Raw genomic sequence first — 27,234 nt, 5'->3', positions numbered from 1 at the left:
ACATTATCAGCTGAAGTTAGAACTTCCTTGACTGTTGGGGATATTGAAATGATAGTTAAGTAGGATTTATATTTTGTGGCCTTAATAGTTAACCAGCATAAAGTGTTACATAACATTCCATCAGCATGAAATATAACCAGCTTGGTTGCCTACCTTCCTTTGTCCTTGAAGCAGCATGTTTAACTTTAAATCTAACTTTAAGTGGCATTTTAATACTTCTTCTTGAACACTGAAATCAGTTTATTTATCTTCAATTAACTTAGCTTTGCATTTTCACCTTACTCATGTTACAATATTTGCCCAGTTTACTAAGTCAAAAAAATACAATGCAATACTCCCAAATATAAATTGATTCGGATAAACCTATGCCTAATTTGAAGAGTTTGTGGGAATTTTTATTTTATTCTCATTTCCTGAATTTGATGCTGGGAAGCATACTTGTTTAATAGTGCTGCACACAGATATTTTCAATAATTCATACAGATATTTTGATTATTTAACAATTAAAATTAAATTATTTGTGCAGTTTAGTTGCACAGTTAGAGTGAGATTGGCAGCGGTGAATGAAACCAGTCTCTATCAACCTCAACTTTAGATAATGCTATTGGAGCGAAGGGTAGGCCTGGAAAATCATGATAGGAGTCACTGGGTCCTGACACCTTGAGGAATGATGGGGTTTTCAATGGGATGGGGAGTTGGCGACCTGCAACTTCTTGCAGCGCTCATTCAGAATCTGGGGAACAACAGGAATTATCAGTTGAAAAGCACAGAGATAACCATGAGCCCTTAGTGTTGATTACTGCGGTGTACAAAAGTTGAAATAAGAAATGGGAGATTTGAGCTCCGTGGTTCTTGCCGTAACAGAGCTGAAATTGCTGGTGCTGAGAGGCATGTTGCTGTGAGGAGTGTGTGTTTGAACTCTTGTGAAGCATGAAGCTGCAAGTGTCAATTAGATGGGTAGCGATAGCCCTGGTAAACCAATGAGTGGCTGGAAAGAGGAAGATCATTAGATACATCCTCCTGGTCAGGAGGAGGACAGAGGAAAACAACAAAAGGCTGTGAAGAGAAGAAGGTGCGACTCACAACATTGGGTTTACAACTCACTAGTTAGCCAACTGCAAATAACAGAGCAGCAATGCCAGAGATTACAGACATCCAGGCAGTTAGTCTCTGACATTTTGTTCTGATCCATGATGACCTGATGCCTAACGGCCCAATGACAAACCCCAACCTGTAGCCAATAAAGCCTCTGTGACTGAATTTCTATACATCCGGGTCATTTCAGGGAATTGGGATTTGCTGCCATTGATAGATTCCCTCAGGTCCAGGATGTCATTATCTATATCCATTTAGCTATCAAGGCACTGACAGACCAACCAGTCAGACTGCTTGACAGAACATTCTTCTACCCATTGAATGTCCAACTGGTTTGTGACCACAGGAAGGACATCTTTCATGCCTGCAGTTGGCCAACAAGCAACTGTCATGATGGGGATAATTCTACCAGTTTGCAGAAGGTGGGAACACACAGCAGTCGGCTGGTAAAACCTTGGGGAGCCATGAGACTTCCAGGCCATGTCCTGCTGTTGAGGAATTTTACTGATGACAAGAAGGGCTTTGGACAGGCTTCCCACTTTCTTGTAGCAGGAACCTGATTTGAGTATGCAAAGATTCCTATTAAAGCCCGGTTTACCAGGCTGTCGACAGGAAGCAGATTGCCTCCCTGCAGCAGGCAAGGGTGAGGGCAGGATGTATTTTTTAATCAAAGAAGGGTTATGCTCAGGCAAGGCAGCCCATGTGGCCCCAGCAATTGGTAGGCAGGGTTTCTCCTCCTTTTCCAGCCTTGTAATTGGGCCGATATCTCTGTGGCCATCCTGAACAGGACAGCAACCCAGGAGCAGCTTATCTGTGAGCTGCCATTGGTAAAATTGAATGGGATCTCCCACCAGCCGGCTGTGCATGTTGCGGATTTGCTTCTTCGGCCACTGTTGAGGCCCCAACTCAATTGATGAAATTCTGTCTGAAGCCTTTATTCTCCAAGAGACCAAGGTGCCAGACTTCTTCAGACCAACATCCAGACTTTGTGGGTGGCTGCTGGGGGATAAAGGTTATCCCTTGATGAGATGACTCCTGACACCATCCAGTACCCAGAGGCAGCACGACCAGAACCTGAAATGAGCAGACCATTGTCATCTTAAAGATGAGCTTCTGTAACCATGGCCGGTCAGATTCTGCCCTCCCATACGAACCAGCCAAGGGGTGTTGAATTGAGGTCATTTGCCACACAACATAATATGTGAAGAGTAGGAGCTGGAATGCCACTCTTCCTCTGAGGAGACAGGCGTTCCAGAAGAGCCCACTGCCCAGGTATTGGAAGAAATCTGCTGCAGCTATCTCAGGACTCCTGGTGACCAGCAGGCTGACACAACCATACGTCATGTTGATTCAGCAACGTTTCACCTGATTGACTGTCAGCCCTAATGGCAAATGGCCCTGTCACTCCCCTAATTCAGCAGGGGGATGGGAACCTAAATTGTAGTCCCAGTGTACAGGATGTTGAGAGTAGTGAGGTCAGGAATAGGGTTAAAAGTTCGAAAGAGGGCACCGGCAAGCAGGACGCTGGTTTGAAGTGTGTCTACTTCAACGCCAGGAGCATCCGGAATAAAGTGGGTGAGCTTGCAGCATGGGTTGGTACCTGGGATCTCGATGTTGTGGCGATTTCGGAGACATGGGTAGAGTAGGGACAGGAATGGTTGTTGCAGGTTCCAGGATTTAGATGTTTCTGTAAGAACAGAGAAGATGGTAAAAGAGGGGGGGGGGGGGTGTGGCATTGTTAATCAAGGAAAGTATTACGGCGGTAGAAAGGACGCTTGAGGACTCGTCTACTGAGGCAGTATGGGCCGAGGTTAGGAACAGTAGAGGAGAGGTCACCCTGTTGGGAGTTGTCTATAGACCTCCAAATAGTTCCAGAGATGTAGAGGAAAGGATTGCAAAGATGATTCTTGACAGGAGCGAGAGTAACAGGGTAGTTGTTATGGGGGACTTTAACTTTCCAAATATTGACTGGAAATACTATAGTTCGAGTACTATAGATGGGTCAGTTTTTGTGCAGTGTGCGCAGGAGGGTTTTCTGACACAGTATGTAGACAGGCCAACAAGGAGCGAGGCCACATTGGATTTGGTACTGGGTAATGAACCCGGCCAGGTGTTAGATTTAGATGTAGGTGAGCACTTTGGTGATAGTGATCACAACTCGGTTATGTTTACTTTAGCAATAGGCAGGGATAGGTCTATACCGCAAGGCAAGAATTATAGCTGGGGTAAAGGCAATTATGATGCTATTCGGCAAGATTTAGGATGTATAGGATGGGGAAGGAAACTGCAGGGGATGGGTACAATCGAAATGTGGAGCTTTTTCAAGGAACAGCTACTGCGTGTCCTTGATAAGTATGTACCTGTCAGGCAGGGAGGAAGTTGTCGAGCAAGGGAACCGTGGTTTACTAAGGAAGTTGAAGCACTTGTCAAGAGGAAGAAGAAGGCTTATGTTAGGATGAGACATGAAGGCTCAGTTAGGGCACTTGAGAGTTACAAGTTAGCCAGGAAGGACCTAAAGGGAGAGTTAAGAAGAGCGAGGAGAGGACACGAAAAGTCGTTGGCGGATAGGATCAAGGAAAACCCTAAGGCTTTCTATAGGTATATCAGGAACAAAAGAATGACTCGAGTAAGATTAGGGCCAATCAAGGATAGTAGTGGAAAGTTGTGTGTGGAATCAGAGGAGATAGGGGAAGCATTAAATGGATATTTTTCGTCAGTGTTTACACTGGAGAAAGACAATGTTGTCGAGGAGAACACTCTGGTTCAGTCGACCAGGCTAGATAGAATTGAGGTTCAAAAGGAGGAGGTGTTAGCAATTTTAGAAAATGTCAAAATAGATAAGTCCCCTGGGCCAGATGGGATTTATCCTAGGATTCTCTGGGAAGCCAGGGAGGAGATTGCAGAGCCTTTGTCCTTGATCTTTATGTCGTCTTTGTCGACAGGAATAGTGCCAGAAGACTGGAGGATAGCAAATGTTGTCCCCTTGTTCAAGAAGGGGAGTAGAGACAACCCTGGTAATTATAGACCTGTGAGCCTTACTTTGGTTGTGGGTAAAATGTTGGAAAAGGTTATAAGAGATAGGGTTTATAATCATCTTGAAAAGAACAAGTTGATTAGCGATAGTCAACACGGTTTTGTGAAGGGTAGGTCATGCCTCACAAACCTTATTGAGTTTTTTGAGAAGGTGACCAAACAGGTGGATCAGGGTAAAGCTGTTGATGTGGTGTATATGGATTTCAGTAAGGCGTTTGATAAGGTTCCCCACGGTAGGCTATTGCAGAAAATAAGGAAGTATGGAATTGAAGGTGATTTAGCGGTTTGGATCAGTAATTGGCTAGCTGAAAGAAGACAGAGGGTGGTGGTTGATGGCAAATGTTCATCCTGGAGTTCAGTTACTAGTGGTGTACCGCAAGGATCTGTTTTGGGGCCACTGCTGTTTGTCATTTTTATAAATGACCTGGAAGAGGGTGTAGAAGGATGGGTTAGTAAATTTGCAGATGACACGAAGGTCGGTGGAGTTGTGGATAGTGATGAAGGATGTTATAGGATACAGAGGGACATAGATAAGCTGCAGAGCTGGGCTGAGAGGTGGCAGATGGAGTTTAATGCAGAAAAGTGTGAGATGGTTCACTTTGGAAGGAGTAACAGGAATGCAGAGTACTGGGCTAATGGCAAGATTCTTGGTAGTGTAGATGAACAGAGAGATCTCGGCATCCAGGTACATAAATCCCTGAAAGTTGCCACCCAGGTTAATAGGGGTGTTAAGAAGGCATATGGTGTGCTAGCCTTTATAAGCAGGGGGATTGAGTTTCGGAACCACAAGGTCATGCTGCAGCTGTACATAACTCTGGTGCGGCCGCACCTGGAGTACTGCGTGCAGTTCTGGTCACCACATTATAGGAAGGATGTGGAAGCTTTGGAAAGGGTTCAGAGGAGATTTACTAGGATGTTGCCTGGTATGGAGGGAAGGTCTTACGAGGAAAGGCTCAGGGAATTGAGGTTGTTTTCGTTAGAGAGGAGAAGGCTGAGAGGTGACTTAATAGAGACATATAAGATAGTCAGAGGGTTAGATAGGGTGGACAGTGAGAGTCTTTTTCCTCGGATGGTGATGACCAACACGAGGGGACATAGCTTTAAATTGAGGGGTGATAGATATGGGACAGATGTCAGAGGCAGTTTCTTTACTCAGAGAGTAGTAGGGGTGTGGAACGCCCTGCCTGCAACAGTAGTAGACTCGCCAACTTTAAGGGCATTTAAGTGGTCACTGGATAGACATGTGGATGAAAATGGAATAGTGTAGGTCAGATAGGCTTCAGATGGTTTCACAGGTCGGCGCAACATCGAGGGCCGAAGGGCCCGTACTGCGCTGTAGTGTTCTATGTTCTATGTTCCCTCAGAGAAATTATCCAGGAAGCAGATTTGCCCGAATAATCACATTGATGCCCACATTGAATGAAACTGTGGTCTCCACCACCAGTAGTCTTTCCCCAACTCAGAGAATCAAAGTACTTCAGGTGCTTGGAAAGTTAAAATAAAATCAGAAAAAGCAGAAAATACTTGGCATGCTATCAGCATGTGTGGAGAAAGAAACAGATCCCTGTCAATTCTGGTTGGAGGTCACAGACCCAAAGTGTTTTTCTCACCAAACAGAGTGCCTGACTTGCTTGAGTATTTCCATCATTTTCTATCTCTTCTCCCCACCCCCACACCCTCTCTTCTGCTAACCATTCACTTTTAAAGCCTTGGTGTCATCAATAAATGATAATACACATCTGCCCATTGGCATGATCTACAGGCTGCTGCACCTGCAGTTATGCAGGAGCAACATGTCACACAGCTTTGCTGTATGAATGGTTCCTCAGTCAGAGGGGCCAAGTTGAATGATGATGCAAGTGTGCCCTGAGGGGTGACCCCCCCCCCCCCCCCCCCCCTTACCCCGTCCTCTTCGACTGTCTCTGCCATTTCATGGTGCCCTTGCATGTTGGACGAGGGCACCAGGTGGGATGCAGCTGACAACCATTTACTGTGCTGTCAGCAACATTGAGCGGTCAGTACTACTGAGTATCACTGTATCTCAGCATCCTACTCCTGTATCCATTTGGTACTGCAGATGGCCCTCCCTGAGGTTCGCCGCCACTCAATGGAGGAGCTCATGTACTCAAAATCCTAAGATATTATAAAGCATATATGGTGAATGACCTGTTCATTGCCTGCCCTCTGGGATATTTCTGTTGGGCCTCATCTACTTCTATGCTGCACAAAAATCTGGGTGAACAGCCAAGTCCATGGCCATTGGTGGAATAGCTGTTGTGTGGGGGTGGAAACCGAGGGGAGGAAGGTCAAAAATCTGTGGTAATAGAAGTTGCAATCGTTAGGGGATTCAACAGGGGTTTCTGCAGGTGCGACTCCAGGATAGGATGTTGACTCCAGGATTGATGATTCAAAGCTAGGTGATAATATACGCTGTGGGAAAGCTGCAGAGAAATATAGACAGGTTAAGTGAGAGCAACAAGATAGCAGATGGATTATTTTATTCCAGATTTATTAATAGACTTTAAATCCACCCCCAGCTGCTGCAGTGGGATTTGTTAAGGCCTCTGGTTTGCTATTTGAGTGGCATTACGCTACAGAGTGGATTGATGAAAGGGTGCTTAAAGCAGTTTCAGTATGAACTTTTAAAAGGAAATTGGATAAATACTTGGTGGGCAGTGGGGAGAGCCGGAGAGCTATGGGGAAAAGGTAGGATAACTGGACTGATTGGATAGCTTGCTCAATGAACCGATATAGGCACGATGGAGTGAATAGCCGCCTCCTATGTTGTTCTTTGGTTTCTGGTACAGTCAAACCCCATTGCTTCTCTTAGCAGTTCATTCCTTATATTCACCTCTCTCTGAAGTAGTTACATCTGAATTGCCTTTTCACAAACCTCCAAATTAAAAATGTACAATTTTTAGAATCTGCAATGCTGTTAGATAGTTTTTTTTCGGGGAGCAAGAAATTACAGACGTTTAGGTGCAAATAAAAATATTTAAAACACAAGTTATCTTTAATTTCAGTAAATGGCCAAAATTAGTCTATAAATTTGACAAAGCCAATAGGAAAATGCAATTTCTAGTCATTGGCTAATAGCACAGGAAAACAGGATTTTCACTGAACACTATTTGCGCTTTTGTTGTATCTACAGCTGTAAAATGGCATTTAATCAAAAACTTTAGATGTACCATAAATGGTCTATTAACTATGCGGCTTTTTACTGTAATTAGTTTGAACTGAGTTTAGAGCTTGCCTACAAAACAGGATTCTAAAGTTTGAAATCAGTTCATTGGCTGGGTAGTGCTTGGAGATTTACTGAGGAGGCGAAAGATGCTAAATAAATGTAAGTTATTTATTGTTAAATACCTCGCACTAATATTCTTCACAGTATGCTATTGCTTCAAAGCTCAATGCAGAAGGCGTACGTATCCGGAACTGAACCATAAATGTTCTGCTCTAAAATCCCATTCCTCTCTCTCTGCTTATTCTCAATATGCATTTCTGGTGAGCAGTTAGTCTACGTCGAGGGTGTGTACTCTTGAAAAATACCCTTTCCTGTAAACCTGCTGGGAAAAGAAGATAATTATGTACATGAAGTGTGGGCAGTTCTCTACTGGTTGAACAAGAGATCTCTGGGGACAAACTATAAAAATATTTGATTCAAATTGTCAGAATGAAAACTCATCTGTGTGCCAGGGATATGGTATAAACTGGCTTTCAACTGTTTTCATTGTTTGCATTTGAAATTATAGTACTGATTTTATTTTGTTTTAGTAAATAGCTGGACTGGAGTGACAATATAATACTCTGATTCTGGGTTAAATTGTTCAACATTGTTGTTTAGTTCTGTTGATCTGTGTTTTTACCCTGCAGCAAAAGTACTTGGAAGCCTTAAACTCTGAACAGGTATGAACTGATGCTACTTCACTTAATACTAACCTAACAAGGGGCTGGGGCAATTGTTTGTTCATGAGAAAGCACTCCTTTGATTTTCAAATAAAGCTGATGCATTTTTGAATAAGTCTCATTCTTAATTAGGGTTGATTTAGGGATAGCTATATATTTCAAGAAACTTAAAAAAATTAATGATATAAGACTTCTTATTGTTGTGTATTTTTATTATTAATAATAATAATAATGAATAATAATAATTGTTATTATTGTTGTTTTGGGCACAATTTTTGCAGCCCAGATAAAAGGGATGCTGCTTTCTGGTTGAGCGTTGGCCATACTGCTTGTGGTTAATTGAAAATGTATTATCTTACAAATAACTACAACTGCAGCAAGATCTACTTAATTACAGTATAAATGTGTGAAATTCAGTGTTTCAGCTGAGATAAAATGCAGATTTTAAAATTTAATTCCAATGGTATTTTATCTTTTTTTTTTACAGATTGTAATCTTGATAAATGTCATTGTACTTGAGCCCAAATAACTTTATTAGGTAGAAAGGGTCAGGTCAGGAATGTACCTTTTAACAACAGCAACATAAAACACCCCTTCACATTTTCAATGACATGCACATTAAAATAAGGGTTGTGGAAGCTCTTGACTGTTAAAAGATTGGCAATTGTATGTCACATTTTCATTTTACATGTGCTCTATTTAAAATTGTGTCCCATTATTCCTATTTTATATCCCATTTATAAATATTTGTATATAAAATTATTTCAATCTGTACAGGTATCAGTGCTTCACCATGAACCAGTGCAAAACACGTTTGAAAATATTTCATGTCATGACTGCTTGTATATGAGCTAATGTATTTTGTGCAGCCCCAGTCGTGTGGGAAAACTCTAAATCACCCATCGGTGACAGAAAGGCAAAAAATGACAGGAAACTTTGTTCAGTGACCCACATTTGACTTGTATTATATTCTCTCCACAGACTTTTGCAAATTTAAATCTATAAATGAGCTCTGAAAGTATCCATCAATTTGCTTATTTACTAGAACTGTGTTCAGTCCAAGAATTGTTCTGTGTACTAGTACAGTCCCGACTGCTAATGTAAAGTGGACTAATGACAGATTTGAGCCAGCGATACTATTTACAATGCCAATCGAGTCTTTACAGTCGACTCAATACTTCTGATCATAATTAATGTGCCCCGGTTATGGCTTCCAATTTTTGATATACTTTTGACAAAATATTTTCTACCAAGGAATTTTACATTCATTTCAAAATAAAAATTGTGCCTCATGACTGCAATGTGAGTTTATTTTTAAAGCTAGTGATTTCAGACCATTGATGTAGCTATTTGTTGGGAGTATGTCTGTTTAAAAGGTGAAAATGATGAACAAGCATTTTAACTTCATTAGCTCCTGCAGTCACTTGGTCATTTGTTTTCTCCCAGATTAATCTGACCTCTCGTAGAACGTTTGGAAATTTGGAAGAGGTGTTTTATTTCTCATGTTAAAAAAGCAATAACATCAATTTCAAACTGTGCCTGCAGCTCCACTGCTCCAATATTAATTGTTTTATTAATTCCTTCAATCACTGAGCAGCTAAAACTCATGTTCTAGTTTAAACTAAAGTGATAATAGCAGCTAGTGTTAAGGGGCTAATTATTGTCTGGTCAAACAAGCTAGTGCACAAGTACAGCTACTTCTGTACAAAATAAACAGATTACTTTACTCTAATCAGAGAACTTTTGAATTGACCTTAAAGTAAGTGGATAATAACCTTTGTAAATGGATAATCACCTTGCTTTTGACCGATTTATACACAACTGTCCATTTTAAATCTGGCTTCTATCTGTATTTTTACTCGATCCAGTGGGAGTGATGTGTAGGATTGAGGAGGAACGGGGAACCCAGATGTCGGGACTATGCCAAATGCTTAACAGCATGCTGATCCCAAGGTCTTTGGAGGGTGGGGGCATGGGTAGTGGGCCCAAAGACCTGGAAGGGGATCAGAATCCCGGGTGGAATCGGAAACTGGAGCTGATATTGAAAGCCTGGTGGAAGGGGGCTGGGGGTTCCTGATGAACCCTCGCTTATTTGTAGCCTTAGGACCGTGGGAAATCCAGCTTATCATGGTTAAAGTTGGAAAGTAAATTAACATTTGATGCAGCCTCATTATCGTGTATGAAGCATAGGGGTTGGTTGTTCACCCACCCACCTTCTGCCTCTGTTCCAAGCTGTAAATAGCTGGGTTTGAAGCGGATTTGTGTCGGGAATCTGAAAGTGATTTTATCCCCACCTAACCCATACCTGCCCATTTTACTTTTGTTTAAATTTTCCCCCTTTAAGCAGTGGGCTCTGTACGCACGTCAACCTTCAGAAACAAATTTATGAATAAATATATATATATATATATATATGTATGTGTGTATATGTTAACTTAGCAAAAAGCAACTGTTCTTTTGTAAAGGGGATAATATTTTCTGCTAATATCAAATAGCAGAACCATCTTAATAGGTAAAGCTTCCTGACCCATGACTGTTTTTTCTGTTCACAGTGGGATTTTGAAGATATTCCTCAAGAATGGAAAATGACAAGAAAACAACAAGAACATACCTTAAATCATAGTCCAGATCACATTCCAGTAATCAGCATGCACTCCTTCCCTACCAGCATTTCTTCAAGTACATCAACAACTGACTTTTGGCTCTCTGACACTGAAACTATGATGACAGAAGAGGCAACCTCAGCAATTTTGGCTCAATATGAAGAAGAAGTAAATAGGTCTAAACGATGAAGTCTTTATTCTCTTAATATAAATGTGAAGCTTTTTTTAAAACATTTTTCAATAAAAGTGTGTGTCAAAGATGTTTATATGATTTATTTATTTTTAACAAACAATTTTATTGAGGTATTTTAGGCATATAAAAAAAGTGACATTGTACAGTACAAAAAAAAGAAGTCAAGACACAAATTACAAATTAAACATAGTGGAAATCATGGCTCTGTTCACGCACGGACCTGCCTCAAATTGTAAGTGTTTTAACAAGAATATATATTTATTTCAACCTCTGAACGCCATAGTGCTCCTATGGAAAATCAAGCCCTCCCATGTCAGTCAGCTGTTCAACTTTGAAGATGTCACAATTAAGCATGATCATGTTCTCACTGAGCAATGAACTACATACATTCTAAACAAGGGGCGAAATTCTCCCCTACCCGGCGGGGCGGGGGGTCCCGGCGTAGCGGAGTGGCGCCAACCACTCCGGCGTTGAGCCTCCCCAAAGGTGCGGAATTCTCTGCACCTTTAGGGCTAGGCCCGCGCCGGAGTGGCTCCTGCTCTGCTGACTGGCGACAACGGCCTTTGGCGCCACGCCGATTGGCGTCGGGGCTGGTCGAAAGGCCTTCGCCGTTCGGCGTGAGTCCGCGCATGCGCCAGAGCATCAGCGGCCGCTGACGTCACCACCAGCACATGAGCGGTGGGGGGGTCTCTTCCGCCTCCGCCATGGTGGAGGCCGTGGCAGCGGCAGAAGAAAAAGAGTGCCCCCACGGCACAGGCCCGCCCGCCGATCGTGGTCCAGGCCATCGTGGGGACACCCCCCCGGGTTCCGATCGCCCCACGCCCCCCCCCCCACCCCCCGGGGCCTGCTCCCGCCGGCACAGGTGGTTTAAACCACGTCGACGGGAGAGGCCTGACAGCGGCGGGACTTCGGCCCATCGCGGGCCGGAGAATCGCCGCGGGGGGCCCGCCGAACGGCTGGGCGCGATTCCCGCCCTCGCCGATTCCCAGGTGGCGGAGAATTCCGGCCACGGCGGGGGCTGGATTTACGAAGGCCCCGGGCAATTCCCCGACCCTGCAGGGGTCGGAGAATTCCGCCCAAGATTACTGGAGATAATAAAGAGAAGTATAAACTTCAGCTGGATTACTGTCCTCTAACCTTGACCATGGATACTGAGCTTATTTGTTTTTATTATCTATTGGTTAATATTTTGGATGTAATCTTTCAACTGAATGAGCAGATGAATGGTTATATCCAAAATATTAACACAATTGTTTTTCTTGAGACACTGATTTTTCTGTAAGTTTGCATCTTTTCTTTTTCCATCAGGGTTCCAGCATTTGCAATTTTTAAAATTTTACCTGTAAATCTCTGATAGTGATGTATATGATGATGTTGCCCCTGAACTGTTTACAACAAAGGGTACCTATACTATACTGGTTAAGGGCCGACCTGATAGAGGGGCATGGATAGAGTGGATGGGCAGGCACTCTTTCCCAGAATGGAGGGATCAGTCACTCTGGGACATAGGTTTAAGGTCCATGGAGCAAAGTTTAGAGGAGATGTGCAAGGCGTGTTTTATATACAGAAGAGGGTGGTGAGTACCTGGAATGCGCTGGCAAGGGAGGTTGTGGAAGCAGAAACATTAATGGTGTTCAAAAGGCATCTTGACAAATACATGGATAGGATGGGCATAGAGGGATACGGCACTAGGAAGTGCTGAGGGTTTTGGCCAAGGTTGGTATCATAGCCGGTACAGGCTTGGATGGCTGAAGGGCATGTTCCTGTGCTGTATTGTTCTTTGTTCTTTTTGTTCCATACAGGTAATTACACTTGGTTCACTGATTCAAATGACTGAATTCCATTGCATTAAATGGTATATTTGGACATTTGGTGCTCTGGAATTTAATTCCATGATTCATTATTCGCATGCACACAGTCTTACCATTTCAAAAACAGTCAGACAAATTCCGTGAATAAAGTGTTTGAAATTTGTCCTCTTGCTTCTCTTATTTTGGAAAACCACCCAAATACATTTTACTGGATACTAAGAGAGAAGCATTTTATCATCTGCCCAGGTTTATAGGCTAGTTTCAAGAAAGTTGCGCATACTTTGCATTCTCAGAAAATAGGACCTTGGAGCAAAAATATCAAGTCAGGCTTAGACTTCAGGAGAGATGGGCCTTCAGCTAAAAACATCAATTAAGGTAGCAAAAGTCACAAGACAATTTAACGGGTGACTTTATCATGTTATTATGAAAAAAATGCATTTAATTTTGTCTAAAACTTAGACATTAGAAATTTCAGTTACTCTGAAAATATTGCCAGATTAAAATATTTTTAAAAGTATTTTAAATTATTCAATTGATCATTAAAAGCTCATGACTACCAAAATGTGAATGTTTTTCGGGAGGATTTCACCATTATAAAAGTTTACATAAAATGTTGACACAGGAAGTAAGGTCTGTGAACAGGAAATGCATAGATATATAAATGTTAGTAACTAGTTGATCTCCTGTGACACACCAGATGCAGAGGCAAGGCCAAGTGGAGTCTCCAGGTGATGTTGGAGAATAGACAGTAATTTGACTAAAACAGGCAGATACAATTCGGTTTGCAATTCCGACATTCTGTCCTTGTATTTACATTTTCATCATGTTTAACAGAAATGGCAACTATAAAATTGTCAGTGTAGTTACACGCTCTTGTTGGCGTTGAACCTTCAGTTTTGCCAAGAAGTATATAGATTGCTGTATTTTCAGATGCCTATGGTCCTTTGTTGACAATGGCTGATTACCTGTGAAAAGTACCTGTTTTGTCATTCCCTGTAATTTTATTTATGTTTAAATACCTTCACAACACTGCATTGCACTTATATGAAATTTATATTTAAAAAAGATTGATCAATATTCTCTCCCTGTAGGTACAGACCTGACTTACCTTTTTTTTAAAACTCCCAAATCGAAGAAACCTGATGTGGAAGTGATCCTATTGGAGCTTAATCTAAAGTCACAGAATTAGCACAGAACACTGGTAAGCGTCCCACTGCTTGTCCAGGCTTGTCCAGTCATGGTTAACTAACCCTATTGGAACACTAGGCTGCATTGTACCTGGAATGGAAGGAGATTTCTGAGCCCCATGCCAGTGCTGAGCTTCAATATTCTATCAAAACGTTAGGCTGAGGGCGACTTCCGGTGAGGGTGATGTGCTGAGCGGACGCACATCAGTTGTCTCTCCTCCAGACCGGAACCAAATAGGCACTTTGAGGTGAATATTGCCCAAAACCTCAAAGGCAAATTAACCTAAACGGTGAGAAGAAAGGATCAACGTCAAAATGTCAGCAAACAGGAGCTCGAGGGGTCGAAGGGACAGTAGAAGAGGCAGAAAGGACCACGAGCAGCAGGTAGATGAGCCGGCAGACCCACGAGGTGAGGGGGCCCCAGCCACCCAAGAGAGAGGGAGACCCTCGACCCGAGCTTCAGCCTCCCTCCCACCCCAACCACCACCTGGAGACTGATGGAAGACTTTCCTCATGAAAGGGCTGACCGCCATAAAAGAGGCGATAAGGATTGAAATCCAGGTTGCATTGACAGGCGATGGTTACCATACAAAAGACAATTGATGGGTTGGGGAAGATGGTGAAAGCACAAGAAAAGACAATCCACCACCTGGAGAAAGCCTCAATGGACCAGAGCAACAGGATCGTCGCCCTGGAAGTAGATGTTAAAAGGTTTGTGATGGCCCAAAGGCACTTAAAAGGGGATAGTCGAGGACCAAAAAAGCAGGTTCCGACAACAGAATATTTGGATTGTGGGCCTGTCAGAGGATATCAAGGGCAGAGATCCAACTGGCTACGTCACCCAAATGCTGGGCAACCTAGTCAGAAGAGACAGCTTCCCCAACCACACAGGTCGGTCAGACCGAAACCCAAGGTGGCGGAACAGTCTAGAGTGATCATTATGAAGCTGCACCAATACCAGGATCGTGAGATGGGCAAGACGGACTGAAGCGAACACTTGGGAAGGGCACAAAATCCAAATTTACTAAGACAATGGGGCAGATCTGGCAAAACGCAGGGCTGAGTTTAATCAGGCAAAGTCAGCCTTGTGCAAGAACTGGGTGCAATTTAGTATGTTGTTCCCAGCCAGGTTCTGGGTCACATACCAGAATAAAGAACACTACTTCAGCACCCCAGTGACGGCAAGCTAATTTGTATGGACCAACGGACTGGACAAGGGACAGGCGAGGCAAAGATCAAGGCTGAACAAAGGAGGATCGCTAAAGAAATAGAGACTCATTGGACAGTCAATATGTTTGCTCGGGACTGTGCTGCCTCACTCTGATCAACAAGACCGGGTTGGGGTAGTACGGTGGCGCAGTGGGTTAGCCCTGCTGCTTCATGGCGCCGAGGTCCCAGGTTCGATCCCGGCCCTGGGTCACTGTCCATGTGGAATGTGCACATTCTCCCCGTATTTGCGTGGGTTTCCTCCGGGTGCTCAGTGATGAAGATTCAGATGAGAGTTCTGAATCCGATTTGGATTCTGATTATGGAGAAATATTGAGCAATTGCTACCAAATAGACATGTCACTAACTGATCTTGATCAACTGCTAAATAATTATTCTGAAGATAAGGAAAAAGACAGCAAATCGGAAGAAGAAAGAGAATTGGACTTTCTGAAAAATAACTTGTTACAGCCTCTTGCAATAAACCCATTGCCATCCACTTCAGGTGCAAATATTTCCCAGAGCATGTCTGTCTTGAAGGAAAATATACATAATAGCATGGCATCAGCTATTCAGGATAAAGATAGAAATGATACCAAGCAAACAGCTAATTTGCCCACCATTTAAAAGTAGACAGTGTCTCTTCAAGGTGAAGGAAGCAAATAGCAAAGGAGATTAACTAATTAGTGATCACTTTATTTTGAAAATGAAGAGGAAGGTGGATGAAGAACCATACAGTGATTCTGCAACCACATCTGTTAACGAGAAACAGAAAGTTAATGGAACCAACAATGTTCTATCCTCTGATGGGCGGCACAATAGCGCAGTGGTTCGTACATTGCTTCACAGCGCCAGGGTCCCAGGTTCGATTCCCGGCTTGCGAAGTTTGAAAGCCAACATAGTCTTCCTGCAGGACACTCATCTGAGGGAGAAGGACTGAGTGCAGGCTCAGTGGGACAGGTGTATCACTCATGTTACGGGACAAGGGCTAGAGGAGTAGCTATACTGATTAGTAGAAGGACAGTTACAGACCCAGGGGGGCATTACGTCATGGTCAGCGGGGTCCTGGATGGGGCACCGGTAGTTCTGGTAAATGTGTACGCGCCCAACTGGGACGACACAGAATTCATAAAAAAGACCATGGTGGAAATCCCTGACATTGACACACACCGACCGACTGATGAGCGGCGTGCAGGACCCTCTGACGGACCGATCGAGCCCCAGATCGGGGAAAAGGACAGCCACGACTAGGGAACTGAGAGCATTCATGGAACAGATGGGGGCAGTGGACCCATGGCGCTTCCTACCCTCGGTGAGAAGGAATTCTTGTTCTTTTCGCTGGTGCACAAAGCATACCAAGGATAGACTTCTTTGGGAAAATCGGTACTTCAGGAATGGAAAGGGCGGAATACTCCATGATAGTTATCTCCGACCACATTACATGGATGTGAGGTTGGAGACGGGCCGTGCCCAACGCCCCAGGTGGAGGCAGGACACAGACCTCTTGGCCGACAAGGTCTTCTGACAGAAAACATCACAGGCCATAGGCGAGTACATTACTAATAACCAGAACGGGGAAGTCTCACCTTCCACGTTCTGGGAAACACTGAAGGCTGTGATTAGGGGAGAGATTATAGCCTACAAGGCACTTAGAGAAAGGAAAGAGAGGGAGGCCATGCAACAACTGATCGACTCCATTCTGGAGGTTGACAGAAAGTACTGTGAGGCCCCTACCGTAGAGCTTCTGGTTGAGAGGAAAAAGCTGCAAATGGACTTCAACCTGCTATCCACTAGAAAAGCAGTGCACCAACTCCGCCAGACACGGGGGAACCTTCTCTGAACATGGAGAAAAGGCTGGCTGCCTACTGGCTCACCAGCTGAGAAAGCAGGTAACCATGAGAGAGATAGCCCACGTGAAGAATAACAGTCAGACTGATAACTGAACAAAAAAAGGTAAATCGAGTGTTTGAGACCTTCTCCTGGGGATTGGACACCTCTGAACCCCCTGGCGGTGATGTGGAGTTGAAACAGTTCGCCAACAGACTGGACATGCCAGTCGTGGAGGACGATAGGCTGGGAGGGAACTGGAAGCATCAATAGGACTAGTAGAGATCATGGAGAACATCAGCTCCATGCAGATGGGGAAGGCGGTGATACCCGACGGCTTCCCCGCGGACGTCTTTAAAGATATGCACCAGCCCTGGCCCGACACCTACAGGTATGTTTGCAGACTTGCTAGCGAGGGGCACCCTGCCTCCAACGCTAATACAGGCCACGATGTCATTCATACCAAATAAAGACAAAGACCCGACGGAATGCGGATCATACAGACCCATTTTGCTGCTCAACATAGATGCGAAGATACTCGCAAAGGTCCTGGCCAAGAGACTAGAGAACTGCGTACTGGAGGTGGTCGCAGAGGACCAGATGGGCTTGTTAATGTAGATAACTAACTGCAGACATCATGCGGCTGCTGAATACATTGAAGTGTTCATATGAGCCTACTTATGAAAATAATAAAGATTACTATTATGTAATAATGACCCCATCTGGGGAGAAAAATCCTGGAAGTGATCGGAGTCTTCTCAGTCTACAAATACAACCTGGGCACGAGATAGGCATTCCCGGTGAACCCGAATGGGGTAGGGTCAGAGCTGGAGGGACTACCATTCACACTAGCCCAAAACACATTCCGCTATCTGTGGATCCAGAAAGCCCCATGGGCTTGGATCCACAAGTGGAATCTGACCAGTCTGGTGGAGGAAGTTAAAAAAGACCTCCAGAGATGGGATGCATTCCCAATTTCCTTGGCGGGGATGGATACGAGAATCCAACACAGAATGGGTGAGGCTGGAGGAGACCTCCTGCAAGGGAACGACCGTCCAAGCTCCCGCCACTGCAGCACTCCCATTCCCCCCATCAAAGTACACATCCATGCCAGTGGTGGTAGCCACACTGAAGACGTGGAGCCAAATGAGGCATCATTTCGGTCTAACTGAGGTGCCTTCCATGGCCCCCATCTGCGGCAACCACAAATTCCTGCCATCCATGCTCGACGCCACCTTTAAAAAATGAATGCAGGACTGGGGGGGGGGGGGGGGGGGGGGGAGGGGGCGGGGGGGGGGGGGGGAAGGGGGCGGGGGGGGGGGGGGGGAGGGGGCGGGGGGGGGGGGGAAGGGGGCGGGGGGGGGGGGGGAGGGGGCGGGGGGGGGGGGGGGAGGGGGCGGGGGGGGGAAGGGGGGGGGGGGGGGGGAGGGGGCGGGGGGGGGGAAGGGGGCGCGGGGGGGGGGAAGGGGGCGGGGGGGGAAGGGGGCGCGGGGGGGGGGGAAGGGGGGGGGGGGGGGAAGGGGGGGGGGGCGGGAGGGGACGCTAGCAGTTTAAAGTGGTGCACAGAGGTCACCTAACCAGAAGCTGAATGAACAGGTTCTTGCTGGAGTTGGAAGATGAATGCGAATGGGGTCAGGGAGGCCTGACCAAACACACAAACATTTTTTGGGCCTGCCCCAGACATGTTGGGTTCTGGACAGCCTTCTTCAAAGAGATGCCCAAGTTGGTGAGGGTGGCGCCATGCACGAGAGTGGCAGTCTTCAGGGTATTTTGCCCAGACAGAACTACATATGGGGAAGAGGGCTAATGCCCTGGCTTTTGCTTCCTTACTCATACACCGGAGAATTCTGCCGGCTGGCGATCAGCAGCGCCACCCACAGCTGCAGACTGGCTAGCAGACTTGTCGGAATTTCTCCACCTGGAGAACATGAAATACACTATCTGTGGGGCAGACGAGGGCTTCCACAAACCGTGGTGGCCATTCATCAGCCTGTTCCAAGACCTGTTCGAGGCCAATAGCGACTAGGAATAGAGCGCGGATGGGGATATGGGGGGGGCGGTGAAGGAGGGATGGAGGAAAACAAACAAGAACACACACAATAGAAAGGAGAAGAGGGCGAAGGGGAGAAAGACAGGAAGGAACCCAAGGAAGTCACAGAATGAAACAAGGGGAAGAAGGGAGAGGAGGAGGGGGGGCCAGGAAGCCCCCCCCCCCCCCCGCCCCCCGACAATGCAAGAACAACAACTAAAGACCACAACAGAAAGGAGCGGAGCGCAGCATATGATACCCAAGGCAGAAGTCAGTACTAGGGGGAAAAACTAGACTACAAATGGGGGAAGGGAGGGGGGGGGGGGGGGGGGGAGGGCAGACGGTGGGAACACATGTAAAAATCTCTGTAAATAAGAAGTGACTCTATATGTAAATACCAGGTACACCATAGATTGAGCTGTTACTCTGTAAAAACTGGAAAAGACCAATCAAAATATTTTTTTTAAATGTCAGGCTAACTAAACAACCAACAGTAAACAGAGACCTATGCTTCAGATCTGAATTTGCTACAAATAATTACTTTTGTCCCAGTCTTGTATTTACAGCAGCCATTATCTGGAACCAATTGACCTCCAAAGAGTTAATTGTTGCCATCCTGCAGGTCATAGCATAGTTGCACATAACCTTCAATTTAGCATGGAGTTGCTGCGCCAACTGCTTGATATTCTGCAATTCAATTGTGGTAGGCACTCAAAACTGGTCATTGAAGGATTGAAGTATATGTTTTCATAAGTGCCCTTCAGCCATTGACTTTACAGCATAATTATGGATTGCTAACGGAAAAATATGAGCTCCAATTTAGCCCTTGTAATGTTTCCATCTCGAGATCTGAATACCGGAGGATCCGATTGTTTCTTCCATTTTTTAGTCTTAGTTTATCTTGAAGTCAGTCCATATGTTGCTTGTTCTTTATGTGAATACAAATTTCCTAAAATCACTCTTACAACAGTTTCCTACTAGTTTCAGCCCTTGTGCCTGTGTTTTACTTTTGCACCTTAATTTTGAGGTAACATTTTAGAGTTAACATTTTCCTCATCTTCCATTAGATCATCCCTCAAATATTGTCTTTGTTGGCTGAAAACAGAGTTTCATCAAAGTTTAAATAAGGCAATTGCAATTAGGAATGGGCAATAAATGCTGGCAGCGACCCTGCCATTTGGAAGCAGTCTATAACACCCATTCTCTCATTTCCTAAAGCTTGCTCTAGGACCTGTACATTTTACCATTGATACTCCAATGCTACCTACTGATCTCAAATACACATCGAAGAAAATAAATCTCTGAAAGGATTTCCACCTGAAACATTAATCTGTCTCTTAAAATACTGACCACCCACTGCATAATTTCCAGTATGTATTGGTTTAGCTGCAACGAGTTGAGTTGAGACTAACCTATATCCTTTCAGTTTGATTCATTTGTTAAATGAATGGGACCTGAATCATACCCAACAGCATGTGGCAAAACAGGATGGGGGAAAATTCAGGGGCATTTGAGACTTACTCAAGATGGTGGCGTGGTGCTATTATCATTGGACTAGTAATGCAGAGTTCTGAGGAACAGGTTTCGAATCCCACCACTGCAGATGGTGGAATTTGAATGCAATAAAAATCTGGAATTAAAAGTCTAATGACGACCATTGTCGTAAAAACCCATTGTTCCCTTCAGGGAAGGAAGTTGCCGCCCTTGCCTCGTCTGGCCTGGATGTGACTCCAGACCCACAGCAATGTGGTTGACTTTTGATGCCCTCTAAAATGGCCTGGCAACCACTCCGTTCAAGAACAATTAGGAATGGGCAACAATCGCTGGCCCAGCCTGCGATACCCACATCCCTTGAATTAATTTTAAAAATCGTTCCTACCCTATAACTTTCCTCACATTTGCGGAATGTGATCTGACTCCAAATTAGTGATTGCGAATGAGGATGGGGAGAGATGCAAGCAATGTAATTATATGACTTAGCCTCTACAATGTGGAGCTAAAATGTTTTTTTTTAATTTGTTCATGGAATGTTGGTGTCACTAGCTGGGCCAGCATTAATTGTCCATTCCTGAGGGCATTTAAGACCACATTGATGTGGAGTCACATGTAGGCCAGACCATGTAAGGATGACAGATTTCCTTCGACATCAGTGAACCAGATGTTTTTTTTCAACAATGGTTTCATGATCATCTTTAGATATTTGATTCCAGATTTTTATTGTTGAATTCACCATCTGCCATGGAGAGATTCAAACCCGGAATAAGCCTCTGGGTCTCTGGATTACCAGTCCAGCAACAATACCACTGCCTCCATAAAATGTGAGCATTACATGGATTGATGACAGCGGATACTTGTAGGTGAGACCATTGACAACCATGTGATCAGAAGCCACTGCCGGGACCTACATGGGATTCATAGCCCCAGTGCAACTCCCCGTTTGATGACCATAACTGAATGTAGTATCCAGAGTAGAATAAAATTGGTCATTATTTCCTCTGAGCTATAATCTGTTTAGCAATGTAGTTTAACATCAACAACAATAGCAATTTACATTTATACATTTCCTTTATCAGAAAACATCCGAAGGCACTTCACAGAGGTGTTATCAAACAAAGGTTGACACTGAGCCACCTTGGCTGCTAATATTGGAGATATTTGGACAGGTAACCAAAAACCTAATGAAATAGGTAGGTTATAAGGGGCATCTTAAAGGATGAAAGAGAGATACCGAGGCAGAAAAGTTTAAAGAGATATAGGAAATTACACGGTAACTGTTGGTCCTCTGGAAAGTGAGAATGAAGAGTTAAAAGGTGGGTGGGGGGGGGGGGGGGGGGGGTTTGCTGTGAGGAGTTGCATATTCTCCCCATGTTTGCATGGATCTCACCCCCAAAACCCAAAAAGATGTGCAGGTTAGGTGGAATGGCTATGCTAAATTGCCCTTGATTTGGGGGGAAAAACTAATTGGGTACTTTATATTTATTTTAAAAAATGAAAGAAGGATGAGAATCCAGCAATGTTGTTTCAGGCATCGATTTCACTGACCCCCAAGAAGGGGAAGGACCCACTGGAGTGGGGATCCTACAGGCCCATCTCATTGTGAACATGGATGTGAAAGTACTGGCGAAGGTGTTGGCTTGTAGGTTGGAGGGGTATGTGCCAGAGGTAGTCTCCGAGGACCAACAGGTATTGTGAAGGGTAGGCAACTTCCAGTAACATTAGGAGGCTGTTAAATGTAGTTATGACTCCATCAGAGGAGCGGGCCGGACATTTTTGTATCCATGGATGCGGTTAGACTGGGTAGAGTGGAGATACCCGTCCGTAATTCTGGGTAGGTTTGGGCTTGGGCCGGAGTTTGAGATGTGGGTGCGTCTTTTGTATGCATACCCGGTGGCAAATATAAACGAGACGAGTTCAAGGTATTTTGGGCTGCACAGAGAACTAGGCAGGCTGCCCCCTGTCACCGTTTTTTTTGCGCTGGCAATTGAGCCCTTGGCGATAGCCCTTGGGGGGTCAACTGAGTGGCGAGGGATTTTTAGGGGGTTCAGGGAGCGTCAGGAGTCGCTGTACGCAGATGACCTGCTGTTGATTGTGTCAGACTTGTTGGAGAGTATGGGAAGAACTATAGGCCTGTTAGAGACGGCCTTCTCTGGGAACAAGCTGAACGTAGGGAAGAGCTAGGTGTTCCTAGTGAATGCGGCGAGGTGAGGACTAAATTAAAAATATATGTATTTTTTTAAATTTAGAGTACCCAATTAATATTTTCCAATTAAGGGGCAATTTAACGTGGCCAAATCACCTACCCTGCACATCTTTGGATTGTGGGGCGAAAACCCACGCAAACACGGGAGAATGTGCAAACTCCACACGGTCAGTGACCCAGAGCCAGGATCGAACCTGGGACCTCAGCGCCGTGAGGCAGCTGTGCTAACCACTGCACCACTGTGCTGCCCTTGCAGGGGACTAACTTGAGAGGAGTCCTGCAGTTCCAGTTTGAGGGCCCCAGTGATAGCCACATTGCCGTTAGCTCTGGGGAAGTATACGGGGAGTCCGGTGGTGCAGCCAACTATGAGGATATGGAACCTGTTGAGGAGGCATTTTAAGTTGGAGAAAATATCAGTGCTGACGCCACTGTGTGGGAACCACAGATTTATGTCCGTGAGTAGGGGTGGATGGGATGTATGGAGGGGGACGGGGCTGGGTTAGGGATATGTTCGTGGAGGGGAAGTTTGTGGGGCTGGACAAGCTGTGGGGGCAGTTTGATCTGCCGAGGGGTAGCGAGCTTAGGTACATGTAGGTGCGGGACTTCGCGCTAAAGGAGTGGCAGTCATTCTCCCAGTTACCGGAGAACACCTTGTTGGAGCAACTGCTGCTCCCTGCCGATTTGGGGGAGGGTGGGATTGTGGACATATACGGGCGGGTCGGAGGAGCAGGGCAAGGCACAGGTATGAGGATAAAGGATAATTGGGAGGAGGAGTTGAGGAGGGTAATTGGTTGAGGCTCTGGTGTGAGACGATGCGGTGGGTGAACTCTATTTCCTCCTGCATGAGGATGAGCTTCATTCAGTTCAAGGTGGCGCACAGGGTGCACTTGACCAGGGTGAGGATGAATGGGTTCTCCCAGGGGGTGGACCGATGTGTATGAGAAGTGAGAGTGGGGGCTGGGTGACCATGCTAACAAGTGAGGGTGGGGTTGCGAGAAACTGGGGAAGCGTTGTTTGGGACGTTATCCACAAAAGTGGGGGCTGTGGTCAGGCCGGACTCTGTGCTGGCGATCTTCGGGGTTTTCGGAGGAGCCGGAGTTGATGGAGGGGATAGGGCTAATGTAGTGGCCTTCACCTCTCTCACTGCCCGGCGAAGCATCCTGTTGAATTGGAGGTCGGATATGCCGCCGGAGATGGCGGCCCTGACTGAGGGACTTGTATAACTTTCTCTGGCTGGAGAAGATTAAGTTCGAGTTGAGGGGGTTGGAGGAGGGCTCCAAGTTGTGGTGGAGGCCATTCATGACTTTTTTTGTGGAGCTGTTTGTCGTGGGTGGCAGGGTGGCGGAGAGAGGAGGGTTTAAAAGGGGGAAAAAACTGTACAAAACTGTTGACTATGCTTTGATGGACTGTGTATTTGGTTGATGTGTATGACTTGAATAAAATATCTTTTTTAAAAAGTGAATGAGGAGTTAATGATAATAAGGAATGGCAGATGAAATGAATAGGTATTTTGCTTCTGTATTCACTATGGAGGGCACAGGAGCCATTCCAGTAATTGCTGTAAATCAGGAGGTGGAGGGGAGAGAGGAACTTGATGAAATTACCATCATTGAGGAAGCAGTAAACACTAAGCAACTGATGCAGCTGCCGGCTGACCAGTCTCCAGATCCTGATGCCTTGATCCTAGGGTCTTAAAGGGGTAGCTAATGAGATAGTAGATGCATTAATGTTAATTTTCCAAAATATATTAGATTCTGAAAAGGTTTTTCAGATTGGAAAATAGCAAATATGATTCAAGAACGGAGGGCGGCAGCAACAGGAAATTATAGGCCAGTTAGCTTGACATCTGTCATGGGGAAGGTGTTAGAATTGATCATTAAGGTTATAGTGGGCACTCAGACAAGCTCAAGTTATTGGGAAGAATCAACATAGTTTTATGAAAAGAAAATAACGTTACACAATTTATCGGTTATTTGGAGGGGTAACATATGCTGCAGATAGAGGGTAGCCTGTGGACTTACTGTATTTGAATTTCCAGAAGGCATTTGATAAGATTCCACATCAAATATTATTGCAGAAAATAAAACCTCACGGTGTAGGGGGTAACATGTTAGCATGGATAGAAGACTGGTTGGGTGGTGAAAACAAAGATTACGCATAAATGGATCTTTGTCTGATTGGCAGGATGTGATGAGTGGAAGTCCTAAAGGGCCCTGTGCTGGGGCCTCTGCTTTTTACATTTAATATCAATGATGTAAATGAAAGCAAAGACTTATAGCTTAATTTTCAGATGACACAGAGATAGTTACGAAGGTATGTTGTGAAGAGGGCATAAGGAGGCTGCAGACAGGTATAGATAGATTGAGTGAGTTGGCAAAAAATCTGGCCGCTGGAGTATAATTTGGGAAAATCTGTGTTCACTTTGGCAGGAAGATTAAAAAGAATATTACTTTAGCAGAGAATGGCTGCCAAATTCTGAAGTGCAGAGGGATCTAGGTGTTCTAGTGCATGAGTCTCAAAAGGTTACTATGCATATATAGCAAGCAAGGTTATCCTTTATTATGGGAGAAATGGAATATTAAAGTATAGATGTTATGCTTCAGTTATACAGGGCATTGGTACGATCACAGCTCAAATACTGTGTGCCGTTTGTTTCCCACCTGGAACGACCTGTCCCTCTCTCTGCTCTGACCACTGACTCTTCTGGGAAGCCTGTTGTGCCTCCATCCTCCCTGACAAATTTGGAAATACAAGGCCCAATTGGGTTCTCAACCGATGACCCCTTAGCTGGTGTGACCCTCTGGTTGAATGAGGGGTTGAGTTGTACAATATCAAAAAAATAGCCAACCTCTGGTGAAGTCGCTTATCTGACTGCTTTCTCGAGGCGTTTTTGAAAGTTGGAATATCCTGCTCTGCCAGACCGTTCGGCGCTGGATGATATGGGGCTGTTCGTGTATGTCGTATGCTATTTGCTCTCACAAAATGTTGGAAAACATTGCTGGTGAAGGGTGTGCTAATGCCCAAAACAATTGCCTCGGGAAGCCAATGAATGGCAAACACATGGCGCAAATCCTCAACTGTGGCTGCTGGAGATAGTGGTCCACATCTCCTGGACTGATAACCACTTTGAGTGGGCATCTACCAGCACCATAACATCTTGCCAAAAGATGGACCCGTATATTCCACGAAAGACCCTGGCCCACAGACGATCTGCCCTTTCCCAAGGGTTAAGTGTGGTGGAAGATGGAAAGGTTGCTGCATTGACAAGGGTGGCAATGCTGTATGAGTTCTTCACTGGCCTTATCTATTCTTGGCCACATAACTTTGACTGCCCTGGGTGGGCGCTGTCTAACTCTTGAAGGAAGGGGCCCCCCTAACTGATTGGGGGCCAACCACCCATGATCCCCAGAGAATCACACTGCCTTCACGTGTCAACTCATCTCCACCAGTGTAGTAGGGCCTCAGCAGTTCAGACTTCTTGTATCGCCAGCCGGACAGCATCATTTATTTGACCTTTTGAAATGGCTGCAGGATTCTCATTGGCAGGATCCTGCGCTTCGTCAGCAGCGCACTAATGTCTACGAGTTTCCCACTGACATGGGGGTGGCCACAATAGAAACCCCCACTGGCCAGCTGCGCAAACGGAGAATCTCACTGCCGGCAGGGGCTGGAAAATGGGGCTGGCGGGAAAGAGAATCCCCACTCCATGTCTTATTGCTCAGCTGCGGGTGTGCCCCACAGGCACTGACAGGGTGTTTAGGGGGTTTTGGGCTGGAATGATCTCCTGAGGAACCGGTGGTGGCAGAATGTTCTTCGGTAGGACAAGCAACTTAATACATCTGCATTCGCATTTTGGGTTCCAGGTCAATGCTGAAAAACATTGTTGTCAGTCACTAATAGCAGGGCCCAACGCTGTACCCTCGCCAAGGCTGTGGGCGGTATGGGTTTTGTCTTCCCTTAACAAGCCCAACAATGGTTGTGGTCAGCCACTATGTTGAAAACCGTTCGACTGTACACATAATGATGGAATTTCTTCACACTGAATATAACCGCTAAGCTCTCCTTCTCAATCTGGGCGTAGTTTTGTCGTTCTTCAGAAAGGGTCCTTCAGACAAAGGCGATAGGGTATTTCATACTAGCTCCCATTTTGTGGGGAAAAACAGCCCCTATACCATAAGGGAATGTGTAACACATCAGCATTATTGGTTTCCCCCGATCAAAATACATCAAGAGGTTTTAAGATGCCAATGCTTGCTTCACGACTCGGAGGCTTCTTTTGAGACTCCTTCATTGACACCGCCGGTTCTTCCTTAAAAGTAGGTGCAATGGTGCCAAAGTTGTGGCTAGATTTGAAATAAACCTTCCAATCGTAATTGACAGACCAAAAAAATTGTTTTATGCTCGCTCACATTTTGGGTGGCAGTGATATCTCATATGGCCTTCACCTTTTCTCTGAAAAGGTGGAACCTTTGCATCAATGCAAAATCCTAGTACATCACTTCAGAGGCCTGGAAGGGGACCTCAGCAACATGAGACCTCTTTAATACTTCCTCTAGGCTCGTCACATGTTCTTCTGGTGTAGTGCCAGTAACCAGCACATCATCAAGGTAAACCATCACCTTGGGAATCCCCTGGAGATTTTCC

At 45.2% G+C, this 27,234-nt stretch overlaps 1 protein-coding gene across 5 annotated transcripts in view; it reads left to right on the top strand.

The window, feature by feature from the left end:
* The window catches only part of tmem44 (transmembrane protein 44), a 52,783-nt gene extending 41,884 nt beyond the window's left edge, over positions 1 to 10,899 (top strand). For 4 of the 5 annotated variants that reach the window (XM_038816320.1, XM_038816322.1, XM_038816318.1 and 1 more), the window contains 2 exons: positions 8,002 to 8,034; positions 10,587 to 10,899. In XM_038816320.1, coding sequence (XP_038672248.1) covers positions 8,002 to 8,034; positions 10,587 to 10,826 — 273 coding nt within the window. In that variant the 3' untranslated portion in view covers positions 10,827 to 10,899. The remainder of the gene's footprint in view (positions 1 to 8,001; positions 8,035 to 10,586) is intronic. The other variant, XM_038816319.1, reaches the window with a different exon arrangement.
* Positions 10,900 to 27,234: the final 16,335 nt, after the last annotated feature.

The sequence above is a fragment of the Scyliorhinus canicula genome, chromosome 13 (assembly GCF_902713615.1).
Source record: "Scyliorhinus canicula chromosome 13, sScyCan1.1, whole genome shotgun sequence".
NCBI lineage: Eukaryota > Metazoa > Chordata > Chondrichthyes > Carcharhiniformes > Scyliorhinidae > Scyliorhinus > Scyliorhinus canicula.
The sequence above is the reverse complement of the archived record's forward strand: the minus strand, read 5'-3'. Positions and strand labels throughout refer to the sequence as shown.